This window comes from Vanacampus margaritifer, chromosome 1 (genome assembly GCF_051991255.1).
Source record: "Vanacampus margaritifer isolate UIUO_Vmar chromosome 1, RoL_Vmar_1.0, whole genome shotgun sequence".
NCBI lineage: Eukaryota > Metazoa > Chordata > Actinopteri > Syngnathiformes > Syngnathidae > Vanacampus > Vanacampus margaritifer.
The window spans coordinates 67,121,701-67,139,708 of NC_135432.1; the positions used below are offsets into that span (position 1 = coordinate 67,121,701).

The 18,008-nt window shown below is 39.9% G+C and overlaps 1 protein-coding gene across 4 annotated transcripts in view; it reads right to left on the reverse strand.

Annotated features, from left to right (window-relative positions):
- slc4a11 (solute carrier family 4 member 11) overlaps positions 1-15,838 on the reverse strand; it is a 58,610-nt gene extending 42,772 nt beyond the window's left edge. For 3 of the 4 annotated variants that reach the window (XM_077563666.1, XM_077563658.1, XM_077563640.1), the window contains exon 1: positions 6,768-6,985. Coding sequence is in view for 3 of the 4 variants with exons in the window: in XM_077563658.1 (XP_077419784.1) it covers positions 6,768-6,804 (37 nt within the window). In the remaining variant the exon portion in view is untranslated. Of the gene's footprint in view, positions 1-6,767; positions 6,986-15,712 lie in introns of those variants that run through there. The other variant, XM_077563648.1, reaches the window with a different exon arrangement.
- Between the last annotated feature and the right edge of the window lie 2,170 nt (positions 15,839-18,008).

Sequence of the window (18,008 nt, forward strand, 5' to 3'; positions counted from 1 at the left end):
TTTAAGAAATGGTTTTCTTCTTTTTGAACTTGTATGCTAATTTAAAAGTTAAAAAAGACTTAAAATGCAAGGCACTAGTGTGAAAAGAATCACCTCCACATTTTGTTATCATCTAACGTTAAAACCGAGTGTCCTATTGTTATTACATTTGGTTGTGAAAAGGAGTTTTCTTCGTTTTTTGAACTTGTATGACAATTTAAAAGTAAAAAATAAAGACGTAAAAAATGCAAGGCAATATTGTGAAAAGAATCACCTTCACATTTCGATGTCATCATTCATGTTAAAATCGAGTGTCCTATTGTTATTACAGTTTACAATGAAAATAGGTTTTCTTGTTTTTGAACTTGTATGACAATTAAAAAGTAAAAAAAAAGATGTAGGAAAAATTCCAAGGCAGTAGTGTGACAAGAATCGCCTCCACATTTCGCTGTCTCCTTAATGATAAAACTGAGTGCCTAACTGTTATTACAGCTTATTTTAAAAAATGGTTTTCTTCTTTTTGAACTTGTATGCTAATTTAAAAGTTAAAAAAGACTTAAAATGCAAGGCACTAGTGTGAAAAGAATCACCTCCACATTTTGTTATCATCTAACGTTAAAACCGAGTGTCCTATTGTTATTACATTTGGTTGTGAAAAGGAGTTTTCTTCGTTTTTTGAACTTGTATGACAATTTAAAAGTAAAAAATAAAGACGTAAAAAATGCAAGGCAATATTGTGAAAAGAATCACCTTCACATTTCGATGTCATCATTCATGTTAAAATCGAGTGTCCTATTGTTATTACAGTTTACAATGAAAATAGGTTTTCTTGTTTTTGAACTTGTATGACAATTAAAAAGTAAAAAAAAAGATGTAGGAAAAATTCCAAGGCAGTAGTGTGACAAGAATCGCCTCCACATTTCGCTGTCTCCTTAATGATAAAACTGAGTGCCTAACTGTTATTACAGCTTATTTTAAAAAATGGTTTTCTTCTTTTTGAACTTGTATGCTAATTTAAAAGTTAAAAAAGACTTAAAATGCAAGGCACTAGTGTGAAAAGAATCACCTCCACATTTTGTTATCATCTAACGTTAAAACCGAGTGTCCTATTGTTATTACATTTGGTTGTGAAAAGGAGTTTTCTTCGTTTTTTGAACTTGTATGACAATTTAAAAGTAAAAAATAAAGACGTAAAAAATGCAAGGCAATATTGTGAAAAGAATCACCTTCACATTTCGATGTCATCATTCATGTTAAAATCGAGTGTCCTATTGTTATTACAGTTTACAATGAAAATAGGTTTTCTTGTTTTTGAACTTGTATGACAATTAAAAAGTAAAAAAAAAGATGTAGGAAAAATTCCAAGGCAGTAGTGTGACAAGAATCGCCTCCACATTTCGCTGTCTCCTTAATGATAAAACTGAGTGCCTAACTGTTATTACAGCTTATTTTAAAAAATGGTTTTCTTCTTTTTGAACTTGTATGCTAATTTAAAAGTTAAAAAAGACTTAAAATGCAAGGCACTAGTGTGAAAAGAATCACCTCCACATTTTGTTATCATCTAACGTTAAAACCGAGTGTCCTATTGTTATTACATTTGGTTGTGAAAAGGAGTTTTCTTCGTTTTTTTGAACTTGTATGACAATTTAAAAGTAAAAAATAAAGATGTAAAAAATGCAAGGCAATATTGTGAAAAGAATCACCTTCACATTTCGATGTCATCATTCATGTTAAAATCGAGTGTCCTATTGTTATTACAGTTTACAATGAAAATAGGTTTTCTTGTTTTTGAACTTGTATGACAGTTAAAAAGTAAAAAAAAAAAGATGTAGGAAAAATTCCAAGGCACTAGTGTGACAAGAATCGCCTCCACATTTCGCTGTCTTCCTTAATGGTAAAACCGAGTGCCTAATTGTTATTACAGCTTATTTTAAAAAATGGTTTTGCTAATTTAAAAGTTAAAAAAGACTTAAAATGCAAGGCACTAGTGTGAAAAGAATCACCTCCACATTTTGTTATCATCTAACGTTAAAACTGAGTGTCCTATTGTTATTACATTTGACTGTAAAAACTGTTTTTCTTCTTTTTGAACTTGTATGACAGCTTAAACGGTCAAAGAAGATTCAAAATGTGAGCCACTAGCGCGATGTGAATCACCTTTACATTACGCCTTCATTATTAGTCAAACTGAGTGCCCTATTGTTATTACAGTTTACTAGAAACAGTGGTTTTCTCTTTTTTGAGCTTGCAAGTTACAACTGAATTTCATTTTACCATAATAACTTGTTGTCGTGATGTGCTGTATAGCCTTCGTATTTTTCTTCTTTCAACAGCCACAAGAAAGCCGACGGGGGGGGGGGGGTTTGGTGTAGTTTGGGGATCATATTTTTATACTAAAACTGAGCTGTTGATGTGACATCACTCGAGAAGATGAAAAACAGGCTGCTGCTTTGTCATTTGGCCATTAAACTGCAAAAACTAGGCTTACAAATACAAGAAAAAAGGAACATAGAAATGTATTACTCCATTTATTAATAAATTCTTTGCCAAGGCAACATTTCTTGGCCAACAAAGCTAGCCTCCAAAACATCCACGAGCTATTTCTTATTCTAAGCTGAACTTCCTCATAATTAGAAAAACAAGTCAAAGAACCTTTTTATGCTTTCACAAGGAAGAAAAATGTTGCCATACACACGCACATTTCAGCTTTGATTGGACTTCTCATCTTGTTTGGAATTTCGTTTTTTGCAGCGGACGTCAAAATTTGCGCGGCCGTCACACGAAAACGCCAAAACGAAAATGGCTCTTTTCCCACTTTTTCTTCTCCGCGTTTTCGCTTTTCTTTTGTACAACCAAAGTTACATCTTGTACACCGCGCACACACGCGCGTGCACGTTTCCTGCAACGTGTGCCGCACATGACAACATGCGACATTTTATCCTCACGGGAAGGAAGGCGGCGCGGCACAAATGAAAAGCGGCAAGCGGGGGAGCGGGTAGGGTTTTGTGCTGGTAGGGTTTTGTGCTGCGTGGTGGCAGCGGGCGAGAGAGAGAGAGAGAGAAAAAAAAACGCAACAGAGGCAAGAAGACGCTGCTGGCGCCTGGATTTAATTGAAGCGAGGCAAGAAGGCAATGTGTGAGCAATTAGCAGGAATTCCCTCGCCTTGGCTCGCACAAACACACACACACAAGCCTGTAAGCACACTTGTGTCGGGTCACATAAAACCTTTATTAGCAGTACAGGCAATGTTCTAAGTCACATTTTTAATATTATTAACTGTCATACAAGCATAAAAATACAGTACTATAATGACTGCGTTGTAGTGCAACGTTTAATTACTGTACGTTTGAATTGCACTTCACACCTCAAGCATAAAAATGAATTCACCACTGTTTATAGTCAAATGTAATAACAATAAGACACTTAGGCTTAACGGTTATAGTGCAGTTTAATTACATTAGACTTGTGCTTTACACATCTCTTTTTTTTGGATTCTTGACTGTCAGTGTAAAAATGAGTTTGCCATTGTATATAGTAAAATGTAATAACAATAAGCCTTAACTTTAATAACAAAAGTGCAGTGTGAATTTCATTTAAGTTACACTTACGCTTCACACGTCTTAGTTAACATTCTTAACTATCGTACATGTGGAAGTTAGCCACAGTTTGAGGTAAAATGGAATAACAATAAGACACTTAGGCTTAACGGTTATAGTGCAGTTTAATTACATTAGACTTGTGCTTTACACATCTCTTTTTTTTTGGATTCTTCACTGTCAGTGTAAAAATGAGTTTGCCATTGTATATAGTAAAATGTAATAACAATAAGTCTTAACTTTAATAACAAAAGTGCAGTGTGAATTTCATTTAAGTTACACTTACGCTTCACACGTCTGAGTTACCATTCTTAACTATCGTACATGTGGAAGTTAGCCACAGTTTGAGGTCAAATGGAATAACAATAAGACACTCGGTCTAAACTAGAATGACAAAGGTATAGTGCAAAATTTAAAATTGTGCTTCACACGTGTTTTTTTAAACATTGTTCACTGTCATAAGTGTTAAAATGAGTTAGCCACTGTTTATAGTCAGATGTAATAACAATAAGACACCTAGTCTTTACTATAATGACTAAGTTGTAGTGCAGAGTTTAATTACTCTACATTTGAATTGCATTTCACACCTATTACCATTCTTAACTGTCATACAAGCATAACAATGAGTTAAAAACTGTTTATAGTCAAATGTAATAACAATAAGACACTCGGGCTTAACTATAACAACAAAGTTATAGTGCAGTTTACTTGTATTATTATTATATTCTTCAACTGCCATAGTGAAAAAAAAAAGTTAGCCATTGTTTATAGTCAAATGTAATAACAATAGGACACTCAGCTTTAACTTCAATGAAGTTGCACTATTAGAATTTTCTTTTTTTAAGCAACGTCGGCAATCGCAACTCCTAGCGCAATTTCCGCAACAAATTTCCGCCAATTTGCTTCAACTTTTCTGCAATTTAGTCAACCCTCACACTTTCCCACAAAACGTTTACATTTGCGTCGGCAGCTCGATTCTGGACTGAAGTCTAATTTTGCGCCAAAAACAACAACTTCTCATAAAAAAACAAAACATTTGAACATTTTTTTTTAGTGCCATACCATTTTTAAAAGATGCTACCTGTTATATGTCCGTAAATGTAACAACAATAAGGCACTCGGTCGGTTTTAACTTCAACGATGTCAACTGTCCAAATTCGTCGTCATAAACCACAAAAACTTGCGTACACGTCCGTACTGAAAGTGTGTGCGTGTCCGTGTGTGTTTTTTCCCTTCTTTCTGATGATGCAATTTCACGGATGTGTGTGTATGTGTGCCGCTTTCTTGTCTCGTCTCTTTATATTTCGTGTGCATATTTGCATGTGTGTGTGTGTGTGTGTGTGTTGTATAATAATTTGGATGCGTGTGTGTGTGTGTGTGTGTGTGTGTGTGTGCGCGCGCGCACAGATGGCTGCTCGCCGGCTGCAGCGTGTGAGAAGCGTTGCCAGCGGTGAATACTGATCAGAGATCAGTGTCACGTTGACACGCGCGCACACAACCAAATTATTATACAGTACACACACACACACACACACACACACACACACACATGCAAATATACGCACAATAATAAAGCGACGGGACATGAAAGCGGCGCACAAGGTTCGTATGCACACGCACACACACATCCATTCGAGTATGGCCACAACACACACACACGCACACACACTGACGTGTGGGCTCGACAGGTGACAATGTGTGTGACGTCGTGTCACGACTCACCAGCAGGTGGTGCTATCATATTTATATCCGTATACTAGAACGTACATATTGATGACGTATTCAAAAGTATAAAAACAAAGTGGAAATACGGCGCGTGTAGATGCGTGCGTGTGTTACTAGCAGTGACCTTGACGGAGCGTCGGTGACCTTGAGTGCGGATGAACTCCTCGTGTTGGCGTTTGACGTGTCGCGTTCACTTGAAGGCGGCCAATGATTTGACAAACAGTGACGCCTTTTGTCCACTTGGAGTCGCCACCCTCACTTGGCACTTTGCCGTATCTGTGGCTTTTGAGTGTTTACGGCTTGAAAAGGCGGAGCCCGGGCCTGGTGAGTGACGTGGGTGTCATTGGATAGGAGTGTAAAAATTGACTATTTTTAAAAAAAATGATATACAAAAATAAAAAACTAACGAACATTATTAAAACACAAAAATAAATAATAAAATAAATACAAAATAAAAAAATAATAAAAAAACTTAATTAAAACAATAAAATAACAAATAAAAGGAAAAAGAAAAAACAACAATAAACCAAACAAATAAAATATATATATTAAAAAAATTAAAGTAAAAATGTACATCTTACCACTTACCACCCGTTACGCATGTTCAAATGTGATGTTCAACACGTGCATCCTCACAGATTGGACGAGATTTAGAAAACCGCGACTTCCTCCTGCGTTCCGACTTTTCAGGCGTTCCCAACGACGCGTCCGTCCGTCAACACCAGCCGAGCTCAAGGGGACTCGAGGTCAAGACCAAATGCGGCCCTTGGGAGCGCTAACGCTAATGCTAACGAGAACGTCTGAGATGCGCGTTCGAATCGTGCGGCTAGCGTTGGCGCTCGCCATCAGCAAATAATATGCAAATGAGAGCCACACAAGCGCGCTAATATTCTGTCATATTATCCCGCAGGGGACACGCTGGTGCGCACACACTCGTAATCCTCACACACACACACACACACACACACACAAACACACACACACACACAAATTGCTTTGGTGGTGCCTTGCCAGACAAAACCAAAGTGAGGAGGCAGACGCATCGCACCTCTAAATTGACTCTCGGTGGACACACACACATCTCAATACACAACATACACACAACACACATTTCCAACACACACAAACACAACATCAAGACACACACAAGACGAGTTTATGACAAACAAGACAGAGAGGGGGTGAAAATGGGAGGGGGGGGTGGTAAAAAAAATATGTGTGTGTGTGTGTGTTGGGGTCTTCCTGGAGGACCCCCTCCAATCAGAAAAAGTCAAACATGAGTCAGTTGCACAAATGGAGCGAAAACAACAAACATCTGGTGTGGAAGTGCGCTAAAAATGTGGGGTTAAAAAAAAAGTGGCGGGAGGGGGGGGGGGCAGAAGAGGAGAGAAGGGGTAGGAGGGGGTTTCGCTCTAGGAAGGGAACCCCAAGGTTCTCCCCCATGAAGGAGGCGCCGCGTTGACTTACCCAACGGCACGAAATGCAGAACTTTGTTGGTCTCCATGGTTGAGCGCGTGGCGTGAAAGCGCGCGCGCGCGCGCACGCACACACACTTCCTCTTTCCGACGGAGCGACCGACCGACCGACCGACCGCCTCCCTCCCTCCGCCTCCCCCCCCACCGGCCCACAGTCAACCCATCATGGTGCCGTTTCTCTTCTCCTCCGCGCGCGACATCACCCTCTCGTTCGCTCAGCCTCGACTGGCGCGCGCGCGCGCGCGCTCAGTGACTCAGCCCAGACAGACGCCCGCCACTGACAAGACGCTCGCCAGGTCCTAGTGCCGACCCGTTAGCAATGACTTCGCTGCTGGTCCTTCCAGCCAGCATTGCTTGTTTTTTGTTGTTGTTTTTTTAAGTTAACAAGACACAATATTTGAGAATCAAGTCATTTTTCCAACAATACGTCATTAGGGATTGATGTGACCTGGGCAACATGGTTTATTTTTTTATTTTATTTTTTTTGGGGGGGCTGTATAAGAATAAAGTTTAATTGCACATCCACAACAGTAGGTGGTAGTGGTGCTCTACTGTATATCACAACTTCATTCAAAAAAACTTTATTCATAAAAAGTGTTATATAATCATTGCAGCTAATCCTAAAAAGGAAATCAAACATAACTCAAAGCAAGTTTGAGTCGATCAACTTTTTCTTTTAATATGACGACATTTGTTGTACTGAATTTGCCGTAAATGTCAACGGTGAGCCTTGGTGGAGGTCTTCGTTCTCCTGAGCGTTGACTTAAGGCAAGTGTGAGGTCAGGACGACGACGCTCATTGCTCGACATCATGACCTTCATCTGCTTAAAATGATCATTATCGATCATGCTGAGAGTGAACAACAAGCCTCAGCTCACCCTGGGGGAGGTATCGGAGCGTGAGGGGTGTTTGTTCAAGGAGGCACACGCACGCACACACACGCGCGCCAATGCATCTGGGCAACGCGAAGCGACAGGCAGGCAGGCTCGGGCATCCCGCGTTGGCAAGTGCGGCGCCTTGGAGGGTTCCGCCGCCGCCGCCGCCGCCGCCGTGACAGGTGGCCTGCTTTGTGCGGCCACTTTATTAGGTACAGCAACTACATCCACGAATGCGCATTTAAGGATATATATATATATATATATGAAAACTTAAAAAATATATATTTTATTGTACATTTAGAACAGGTATAAAATGTGTGATTAATTGTGAGTTAACTATTGAAGTCATGCGATTAATTGCGATTAAAAAATTGAATCACCTAACACCCCTAATATATATGTATATAATATATACTAACCCAACAACATGCAAAAGCTTTCTAAAGCCCAAACTATTCAAGCTAAAAATCACTTAAAAGAAAGCAAATCAAACCAACTAATCATCAGCAAAGTCAAAGCGATTTCGACCTGGCATGCGACGTTCACAAAATCGATTCCTATCAATAGTTCAGTTTGTTTCTTCCAAATGTTTCCTGTCATTTCTCAACAAATGTCGGGTCACGTGTGCATATTCCGGATCATTTGGAGCGCGCGGAGGTGAAGAAGCTTTGCCATCCGAGCGTCGATTCGCCTCCCGGACGCGGACGCGGGTGCTCGCTCGCAAAAGGTCGCTCATTTGCATACCTTTGCATATAGAAAACGTCCGCCGGCGCTGCTTTGCATTTTGGGACCGTTTAGCGCCGCCGGGGCCCGTGCGTCACCGCGTTAGCGTTAGCTAGCCGCGTGTCGGAACGCGTCAGCCGCACGCGCTACCTGCGAGCGCTCGCTTGGCCCGCTCTTGACACCGCCCGCGCTCGCTGCGGCGCAAACGTGTTAAGCAAACATTTCAAAACACAGCAAAACATACAGCGGTAAAAACTGTGCCGTTGAAGATGAAAGGGGAAAAAATTCATAAAGTCATTTTTTTTCCCAACTAAAATGCAGGATTTTGTTAGAATAATGCCGGACTTCTTCAAGGAGAAAAAAATACATTTTAATAATCAGGTTTTTCTAGAAAAAAAAAAATGAGAATAGCCTGACTAATTTTGTGGTGGGAAAAAAAGAAAAGGATTATTCACAAGAACAAAATCATATTTTTGACTAAAAAAAAGATTGATTTATTTTTCAAGGTAAAAAGACAAAATAAGAATAAAAGAAAAGAATTGTCACAAGAAAAAAAGTCATATTTTTTACAAGAAAAGAGTTTAAAAAAAAATAAAGTCACTTTACAGAATAAAAAGCTGCAATTTAATGAGAAAAACAAAAATTTCCGATTTTTCTAGGAAAAAAAAAAATCTGATAATTACGATTGTCAGATTTTTTTCAACCAAGTAATGGTGGATTTTTAGAAATTCTACAAGAATAAAGTAGCATTTTCACACAAATGAAGTCTTTTTTTATTGAATAAAATGTTAATCTTACAAACAAGTCAGATTTTTTCCCCCCAGAAAATAGAGTTGTTTTCTAAACAAAAAAGTCGTAATCTTAGACGAATAAAATCTGAATTTTTCAATGAAAAAGAAAATTGTACTTTGAGTCAAAAGAGTAGAAATCTTATGAGATGTCAGAAAAAGAAAGTTGTTTTTAACTAATTTGCTCCCAAAAACGTACGTTCTATTTTAAACGTTTACGTGTCCCAAAGACGCATTTATACGTTTTTTTTGTTTGTTTGTTTTTTATGCTAGAGCATACAGAAGGCGTTGATGCAGTCTCTCGACTGCAAAGAACAGTTGAAGAAATGGTAGTTATTACAAAAATGGCCAACAGGTGGCAGCAGAGCAAAGGAGATCAACAAGGGGCTATGTTAAAAAAAAAAAAGCTCTTTTACTCACATTTTTAAACTGATTTGTGAATAATGATGAAACTTAGCTACATTCTAATGCTAATTGCTGCAAAACGGAAACAGATAGAAATATACTTTTTTTTTCCTGATGAAAGAAGAGACTCTAATCTTTTTTTTTTTGGTAGCTTCCATGTTTAGCAATAGAACACAATATTCTGTGGGCCTTGCGAAATCCAGTAAATAAACCGGGAGCGAAGGGGGTTGCTTCAGTGAAAATGGCTGAGAGCGAATGAGTTTAAAAAAAGTTGTAATCTTAGAAGAATAAAAAGGCACATTTTTCAAGAATCAAGTCCAATTTTCATTGATGAGAAAACTGATCATTTTAGGCAAATTGTTTGTTTGTTTGTTTTTAACCAATAAAATAAATAATAGTCACTAGAAAGGAAAAAAATTCAAGGAAAAGGTCTCGATTTTTTTGCCCCAATTTGGATTTGTTCAACAAGAAAACAATAGAGATAACGTTCACATAATACAAAGTCCTAAAAAAATCTTTGCAAAATAACTTATAAACATTCAAACGTACGACACTAAAACTGAAGACGGTGGAGTGCGTTTGTGTGTACTTGCGTTTTTTTGTCACGGTTTGAAGGTGCCATCAACAAAATGGCTGACGTCATCTTGCGCTGGGAGCCGCAGTGGCCCAAAACGCCTCCTCGCGCTGGTGCGAGGTGTTTAGCGCCGCAAGCGTCAGTCGCTAAAAGAAGCGTGGAAAGCGTCAGCCGGTGACGACGGCGTCCCGAGCTGACCTCTTGCAAGGCTTTTCACGCTGCTTGTTTCACAGCCACAACAAGTGGAGAATCTCATCAAAAACGTTAGCGTTGCGGCTAATGCTAGTCCGCAAAACCGATTTCAATATTTTGACACAAGTTCCAAACGGCGATGGAAACGCAAATGGAAATGGACTCGGGTGGCGCCGGATGGGTGCGCGTGGTCGGGTTTGGGTCCGTGACACGGCCTGTCGGGACCTGCTGCGGTTAAGTGGACCCTCACTGTCCACTTCATGCCAAGTTCTTAATGTCCGTCAACAATCCAGGAAGCTCCTGGAGACGATTTGGACGCTTTTAAGTGCGTCTCATGTTGCCGGTTCGACAAATGAACGTTTCTCGTTCTGGCTCCCGCCACGTTTTCACAAATATCACTTTTCACGGAAGCAACCCCCTTCACTCCCAACTGTTTGGATTTGGACTGATTTGGCAAGGGAAACAGAATATTCTGTTCTGTTGCTATCAAAACATGGAAGCTACCAAAAAAGAAAGATTAGAGTCTCTTTCATCGGGAAAAAAAAGTATATTTGTATCTGTTTCCGTTTCGCTGTAATTAGCATAGAATATATTTCATCAATGGACACATTCCTGTTAAAAACACTATCAAAAATAGCGTTTTTTGCAACATAGCCCTGGTTGATCTCTTATACACTTCTGCCACCAGAATAACTACAATTGCTTTAAGCGACCTCTTCAGGTCAGAGGCTGCATCAAAGCCTTCTGTATGCTCTAGTGTTAAAAAACAAACAAACATAAAAACGTATAAATACATCTTTGGGAGTGAAGGACAAAATATTAAAATACGTATTTACACGTTTTTGGATTTGAATGAGTTCACGAGGCGAAACAAAAAGGTTAAAACAGCAAGAGTGGCTGGGCATGTTGTTGGACAAGGCGATTGGTTGGGTTGAAAAAAATCCTACTGAATCCGATACATCAAAATTCCCGTCACATCACATATGAAATGTAACAACAAAAATTGTTTCCACATCACACAAACACTTCATGTGTTTGTTGTTGAAGGGAAAAAAAAAAGGATTTCATCAAATGAACAAATGCGTAAGTCATGTGAGTGTTTTTTTTTTTTTCCATCTGCTGACATCAAGATCACATGAGCGCTAATGTGCCACACAAGTTAGCTTTTCGATCCACTTTCATCACGTCTTAAACACATCAACGGCAGCGCGTGAGCCGCCGACCGCCCGCCGCTCGCTCGCTCGCCGCCTTCATATCCTGTGCCAGGCTGAGCTGATAACGCTTTCGTCGGTCGGGAGAGTCGCCGGCGGCAAGCGGTCGGCGGCGGCGGGCTGCGCGGAGGACGCCGGGGGCGCTCGGCGAGTCTGTTAGCCGCTGTGATGAATCACCGGCACCGTTAGGAAGCAATAAGGTGCGCGGCAAGACCTTTGGATACGCGCCTGCGGAGATGCCGCGTGACCCTCATCAAGACCACGACAAACTTGGACCACAAACAAAAAAAAGCACCACCAAAATTTAATTATGTGAAGATTACACCATTTTCGGTATCAGCGTTTTTTAAATATCCGACGGCCGATAAAAGGGTCAAACGAAAACCATTTTATTTTTTTTACTTGACCCTGGGAACATTTTTTGTTCCACATTTAAACAAAGACGTGAAAGTTTAAGAGTTCAGGTATTTTTAAATTTGGGAATTTTTTTTTTACTGTTGATAACTAGAGGGCATTTTTTTTGTAGAAATATAAAATTAATTATATTCTCAGATTTAAAAAAAAAAAGAAGTTTAATAAACATGTTTTAAGATATTGCAACAAAGTCAAGGCATTTGTATTTAAAACATTTTGGATGCCAATACCCCCCCACCCCCACTATTTTTTTTTTTTTTACTGAAAATGAATATCGGCTTCAAATATCGGTTATCGGCCTCCTTGGCAACTAATAATCGGCGTCGGTATCGAACCTGAAAAAAAACATATCGGTCTATCTCTACTGAAAAATGTGGCGCACCTCAAAAGCCACACACGACGTCGCCGTTAAGAGAAGAAGAAAAAATATTTGAGACGACATTTCAATTGATTTCAAATTGGAAACAGTCTGGCGCTGCTGTACAGTACGTGAAATTGATCAGCAGTCCAGACGGGCCGACCGTGCGCTGCGGCTGCCGTCCTTTTTGCCCTTGCGCCACATGTGGGGGGGGGACGCGGCGCACCCCTCATTAGGATGCCAACGTGGGCGCCGTGGCAAATTCCGAGCGGCCGTCCCGGACCACGTAGCGTGACGGCAAAAAAAACGGCGTCCCGCAGAGCTGACTCATCAATCGAAAGGCAAAAAGGAGAGAAAAGGGGAATCCGGGGAACAACCTTCATTAGCGGAGTGTGTGCGTGCGCGCGTTTGAGTGACACCTTGGAAGCAGAAGAAGGATGAAGATGATGAGGAGGAGGAAGGAGATGAAGATGAAGATGAAGATGCGGACGAGGGGAGCAGCTGGCTCTTCTTACTCAGCTGCCCGCGCACGCTACATCATGGCGTGTGCGCGCGCGCGTGCGTGTGCGCGGATCACGATGAATATTAATCGTAAAATAACAATGAAAATGTCATCGTGGATTAGATTGGATTGGAAAATCACAAACAATCCATTCAATCAGTTTAAGAAAAAAAAAGAGCATTAAATAATAAACAGAGAAATGTCATTAAAAGAAAATACATTCAATTATTTAAAAAGCATTACATGAATTAAAAGGTCCTCAAATAAGAGAAATAATAATCCTTAAAAATAGCACTATATACATTTTATTTTAATTTAAAAAATGATTAGATATTTCCATTAAATAAATTCACAAATGTCATTAAATAAATCAAACCGTTAATAGCTTGCTGGGTAACTAAAAACAATAAAATAAATAAAAATATATCATTATAAATAAATAAACATATATAAATACAATAATTTAAAAATAACAATAACAATGGCATAATATTCTAATGAATTGGTAATTGAAAGATTATCCAATAATTTCATGTAATTATTTAAAAAAAAGAAGAAAAATCGTGGCCCCCTCATTTAAGCACTTAAGTTGTTTGCCCATCCTTGTTTTTCAAGTTTCGATGTTTGCCGCCTTTTTGGGGGTCACACGCAACCTTTCACCTTCTATTGTCCTGAAGCACACGCGCGCGCACGCGCGCGCACGCGCACACGCGCGCACACACGCACATGCCGAGCAAGTGTGTCCTCTTAACTTTTCCAGACGAGTTCCATGTCAACGATGACAAACGTCACAACACATGCAAGCGATTAACACGTTCATAAAAATAAACAACAACAACACAACTAAATGAGCACCGCAGATAAGGACACACAAAGTAGCACACACCGCCCCCTGCTGGAGTCTGCAGCCACTGCAACAGCAAGAGTACACGAGAAGCAGGACTTTTGTTTTCACACACACACAGGAAATGTTTGCATCCTTCCTGAACGTCATGAAAGTGTGACGTCATGCCGCCAGTCGGCGACTCAAATCGTCCAATCAGCATCAAACATGACAACAAACAGGAGCGGTGTCGGCGTAAATCAGAAATAATGATTCTATACAGAAGTGCCAATGTGGAGTGAATGTTTTTGCCGGGCAAGTTCAAACGTATTTGCAAGCACGTTCCAATGTACTTGTAGGCTAAGTGCTAAAAAATTTTTGCCCATAATGCCACACAAAAGAAAAAGCTTTTTTCTTTTTTTTGGGCCTACATACATTACACTTTCACAAATTAAATAAACCATGTTTACTTGACATTATTATTATTATCATCATTATCTGCAGTGCATCATTTCTGTTCCGCCATTTTTTCCCAATACTGCTACGGGGTATGCGCATGCGTGACGCTATAGTTTTTAGCATTTAGCCTAAAAGTACGTTCGAACGTACTTGCAAATACATTGGAACATATTTAATGATAACAATATTGAACAAAATAATCATGATTACTAGCATTGTTCAGCCCTACCTGGTAGCCATTCGTCCCCTGCAAATACGTATTACGCCAATAGCATTTGTTGCTAAAGTTGCGTTAGCATTGCGCTATTTATTTTTCTGTACTGCTCCGATATTGAATTTTTGTCGTGAGGCCATTTCAAGAGAGAAAAAAAATGTACGCATGGCGATCGAGCGTTGTTTTCAAAAGTACTTCACTTCCATAACTGGCGCGGCGGCGTTCATCCTGGCGTGCGCTAACACGCCGGCATTCCCGCGGCGACGTTAGCGGCGGCAGAGATGGAAGCTCTTTGAACTCCCGCCGGAACCAAACAACACGTTTGCCGCTCCCAAGAGCGCCGGGACGGACGTGCCAGCCAAATGGAAAATGAAAGACGGCGGCGCGGCGGCCGGGCCGGACTTACAGACAAACAACAACGTGACACAAAGTGCACGCAAAGGTGCGCCCAAAGGTCAAGGTTGAAGGTCAAGTCAAAGAAAAATGTCCTCTCCTGTGACGACATACGTGAATCAAAATATCAACAAGTCATACACACAATAAATCATGAGATGTCATGTCACGTGTCTGACTTGTCTTGCGGCATGACAACATGGGGTCCCTCAAGGGTCAGTCCTTGGACCCTTTTTGTTCCGTCGGCATGTTACTTTTGGATCAAATGCTTCAAGACGCCAATGTTGCCTTTCATGGCTCAGTTTGAGGGCCAAACCCAGAAAACCGGTGATTGGTCGCTACCTACTTCCTATCAGATCAGTGACCTAGTGGTAGAGTGTCTGCCCTGAGACTGGGAGGTTGTGGGTTCAATCCCCGGCTATTGAGTTACCTTGCGTATGAAATGTTAGTACAACTCAAACAAAGTCGCCTTTCCTCGTTTTGCGCATTGAACGCATCATCATAAAAGCCGTTAAACAAAGCAAGACAATATAAATATTTCACTATTTTGATGACCATTTGTTGTGATAAAATCCGTCCTGTATCATACATTTATGTCAAATATGTTAATGTTATTGCAACACATCATTTAGTAAAAAGCTCAGATTTGTTAGCTCGCATTGACTAAAAATTCAACAACAGTTCCAAGCGCTAATCAAGTCATGGGAACTTTTCCATACACGAAGAAAGGAGAATTTGTGGCGTTTTTAAAGTGTTTCCTGCTCATTTTGTGGTCGCTCACTTATCAAACTGCTACCATAACAACGTTCGACCTTAATTTCATTAAGCGTTGAACGTTTACAAAAACAGCAGCAAGCAAACAAGGCGAGCCAAATAAACGCACCCGTCACAATCTTGCATGCAAATGAGGCTCACCGGCCACACAATTCATTCATTAAATATGCCGCCTCAACCACAAAAAGTCATAAACGAAGTAAAAAAAAAGAAAAGACAAAGTTGTGACCTGGTGTCGAGTCGCCATCATCCATCGTCGCGGGCTTCATGGTGACGTCACGGGCCCGTCCGATCTCCCGGAAGTGAGCGTGAGCAGCACAAGCAGCAAAAAGTGGAAAACTACAAAAAAAAACTAAACAAAAAAACCGCGCAGGTATGCTTGACACGAAGGCAGGCTGGAGAGCGCGCGGCCGCGCCCACCGTGCACGCGCAGGCGGCGTGACGTCATCACGTGGCGAGCTTGGGGCTGAACGTGACGTTTGGTTTACTTTGATGATGGAAAGCAAAACTAAAGTTTGTAAAGTTGTTCCAGTGACATCACATCGGATATTGAAGTTATTAATGAAATTAAAATAGCAGCTTATTTGCATTTTAATCTTTTTAATGTACAAATGAGACAGCTCATTATTTGAAAAAATTATTAAATTATTAAATACTTGAATTACCTTATTCTTTTTTTTAAATCTTACTATATTTAATGACAATTAATTCAATAAAAAAAAGTTGTTCATAAATTAAAGAGGAAAAATTATATACCTAATTTATATAAAATGAGTCCATTTTTTTGTATTTTTTTCCATGTCAATGAAATAACAATTGATTAACAATTTAATAAAATAAAACGAAACCTATTTTTATTTTACACGTTTATTTTTCTATCTACAATATATCACATAATAAAACACACTTTGGATTTGTGACCAGCACAGCTTAAAAAAAAACAAAAAAAACTGTCAAATAGTTTGTTTCAGTATTAATTTAATTTTGTATTAATTTAATGACAATAAATTAACAAAATATTTAATTAAATAAATAATACGTGTTTTATTTCATTATTTACAATGAAACAATCAATTATAAGAAAATGAAAAAAAACAAACACTTAATCTAGTCGGGAAAAAAAAACCTCAACGTAACAAATAAAATATCTTTGTTAAAACAATAAAATACAACGTATGTTTTAAATAAAAATCAAATAAAACATGCAATAACCATGTGGTTGGGATGTTTGCCGGAGTAGTTTGAAGAGGAGTCACCTGACCGTGTCGGCTGGAAGTGGTCTCGCCGGTCACATGATTCACATGCTGCCATGTGACGCTACGCTTCATTTTCAATTTCCTCGTCTTGCTGTTGCCGTGACAACCAACACACAATGGCTCCAATGTCAAGGCCAGGCCCGGCTCGCTCTTTTTCTTTTCGGCCCCCCCCCCCGCTTCCAGTGGAAGAGTGTGAAGCGCCTGAAGGCTACACGCCATCATCTTCATCATCCTCATCCTCAGCAGAGTGTTTGAAGAAAATGAGTCCAGCAGGTGTAAGCGAGATCACAGGAGAAGCCGCGAGCGTCTCAACGTCTCGCTGGAGGCAGAAGGCCTTCGTTTTCTCCCCACAAACCGCAGACGACTACTTACACGCCTTTAAAAGCCTTCACCTGGAAATGGGAATTGATCAAGTTCAAGTGGAGACGCTGCTTATCCTGATCCTTTCAGCAAGAACCATGAAAGTGGATGAACACCATTTGCTTGTGCGGGCCGCAAAAAAATGTTGTGGTCAGCCAGATGTGATCAGATTTTTTTGTGGCAAATCTTACAAAATTTTGTGCAGAATGAGCAGGTTCTGACTATTGCTTCCACCAGATTTGAGTTTTTATATTTCATACAGAGCATAGAGTCCAAGTCTAACATGAATGGCTAAAAATAACCTCGTGTTCCTGTGCAGCCCTCGAGTTTGTCAATCACATTTTTATTGGGGTTTGAGGAGCAGATGTTTGCCCTCCGTGAATTCCGCCTAGCAACCAGTGGAACTCGCGCAATTCCGTCAATCTGCGCCGTGTCGCATCCGCCCGATAAAATTTTATGGCGACGGGCGGTGACGTTAATTTTTTACAAGGAATCACAACTGATTTACAGCCTTTGCTATTTATAGCCACGTGTTTGAAGCCTAAGCGTTTCAATTCTAAAAATACTGTGAATCCTCACATTACCCCCCCCCACACACACACACACAATTAATCAACATAACCTAAAATCAGTTTTATAATTTCCAGTATTGATAGTTATCCCAAGCTAACATACCCCTTGCCATACTGTAGAACAGTCACCATCACTTCAACAATTAGTCTGAGCACTGAGCCTCTCCTTGCCCACATATGCGGGCATCACAGTATGTTGAAGTCGCTGTAAAGTGAAAATAAAACATCTTATGAATTTGACAAGACTGCCAAATTCATATGGATTAAAAAAAAAAAAAAGGCCAAGTACGTTCCAAAATTCTGAAAAAAATGGCGTCTTCATCCCTAGCTGTCGCAT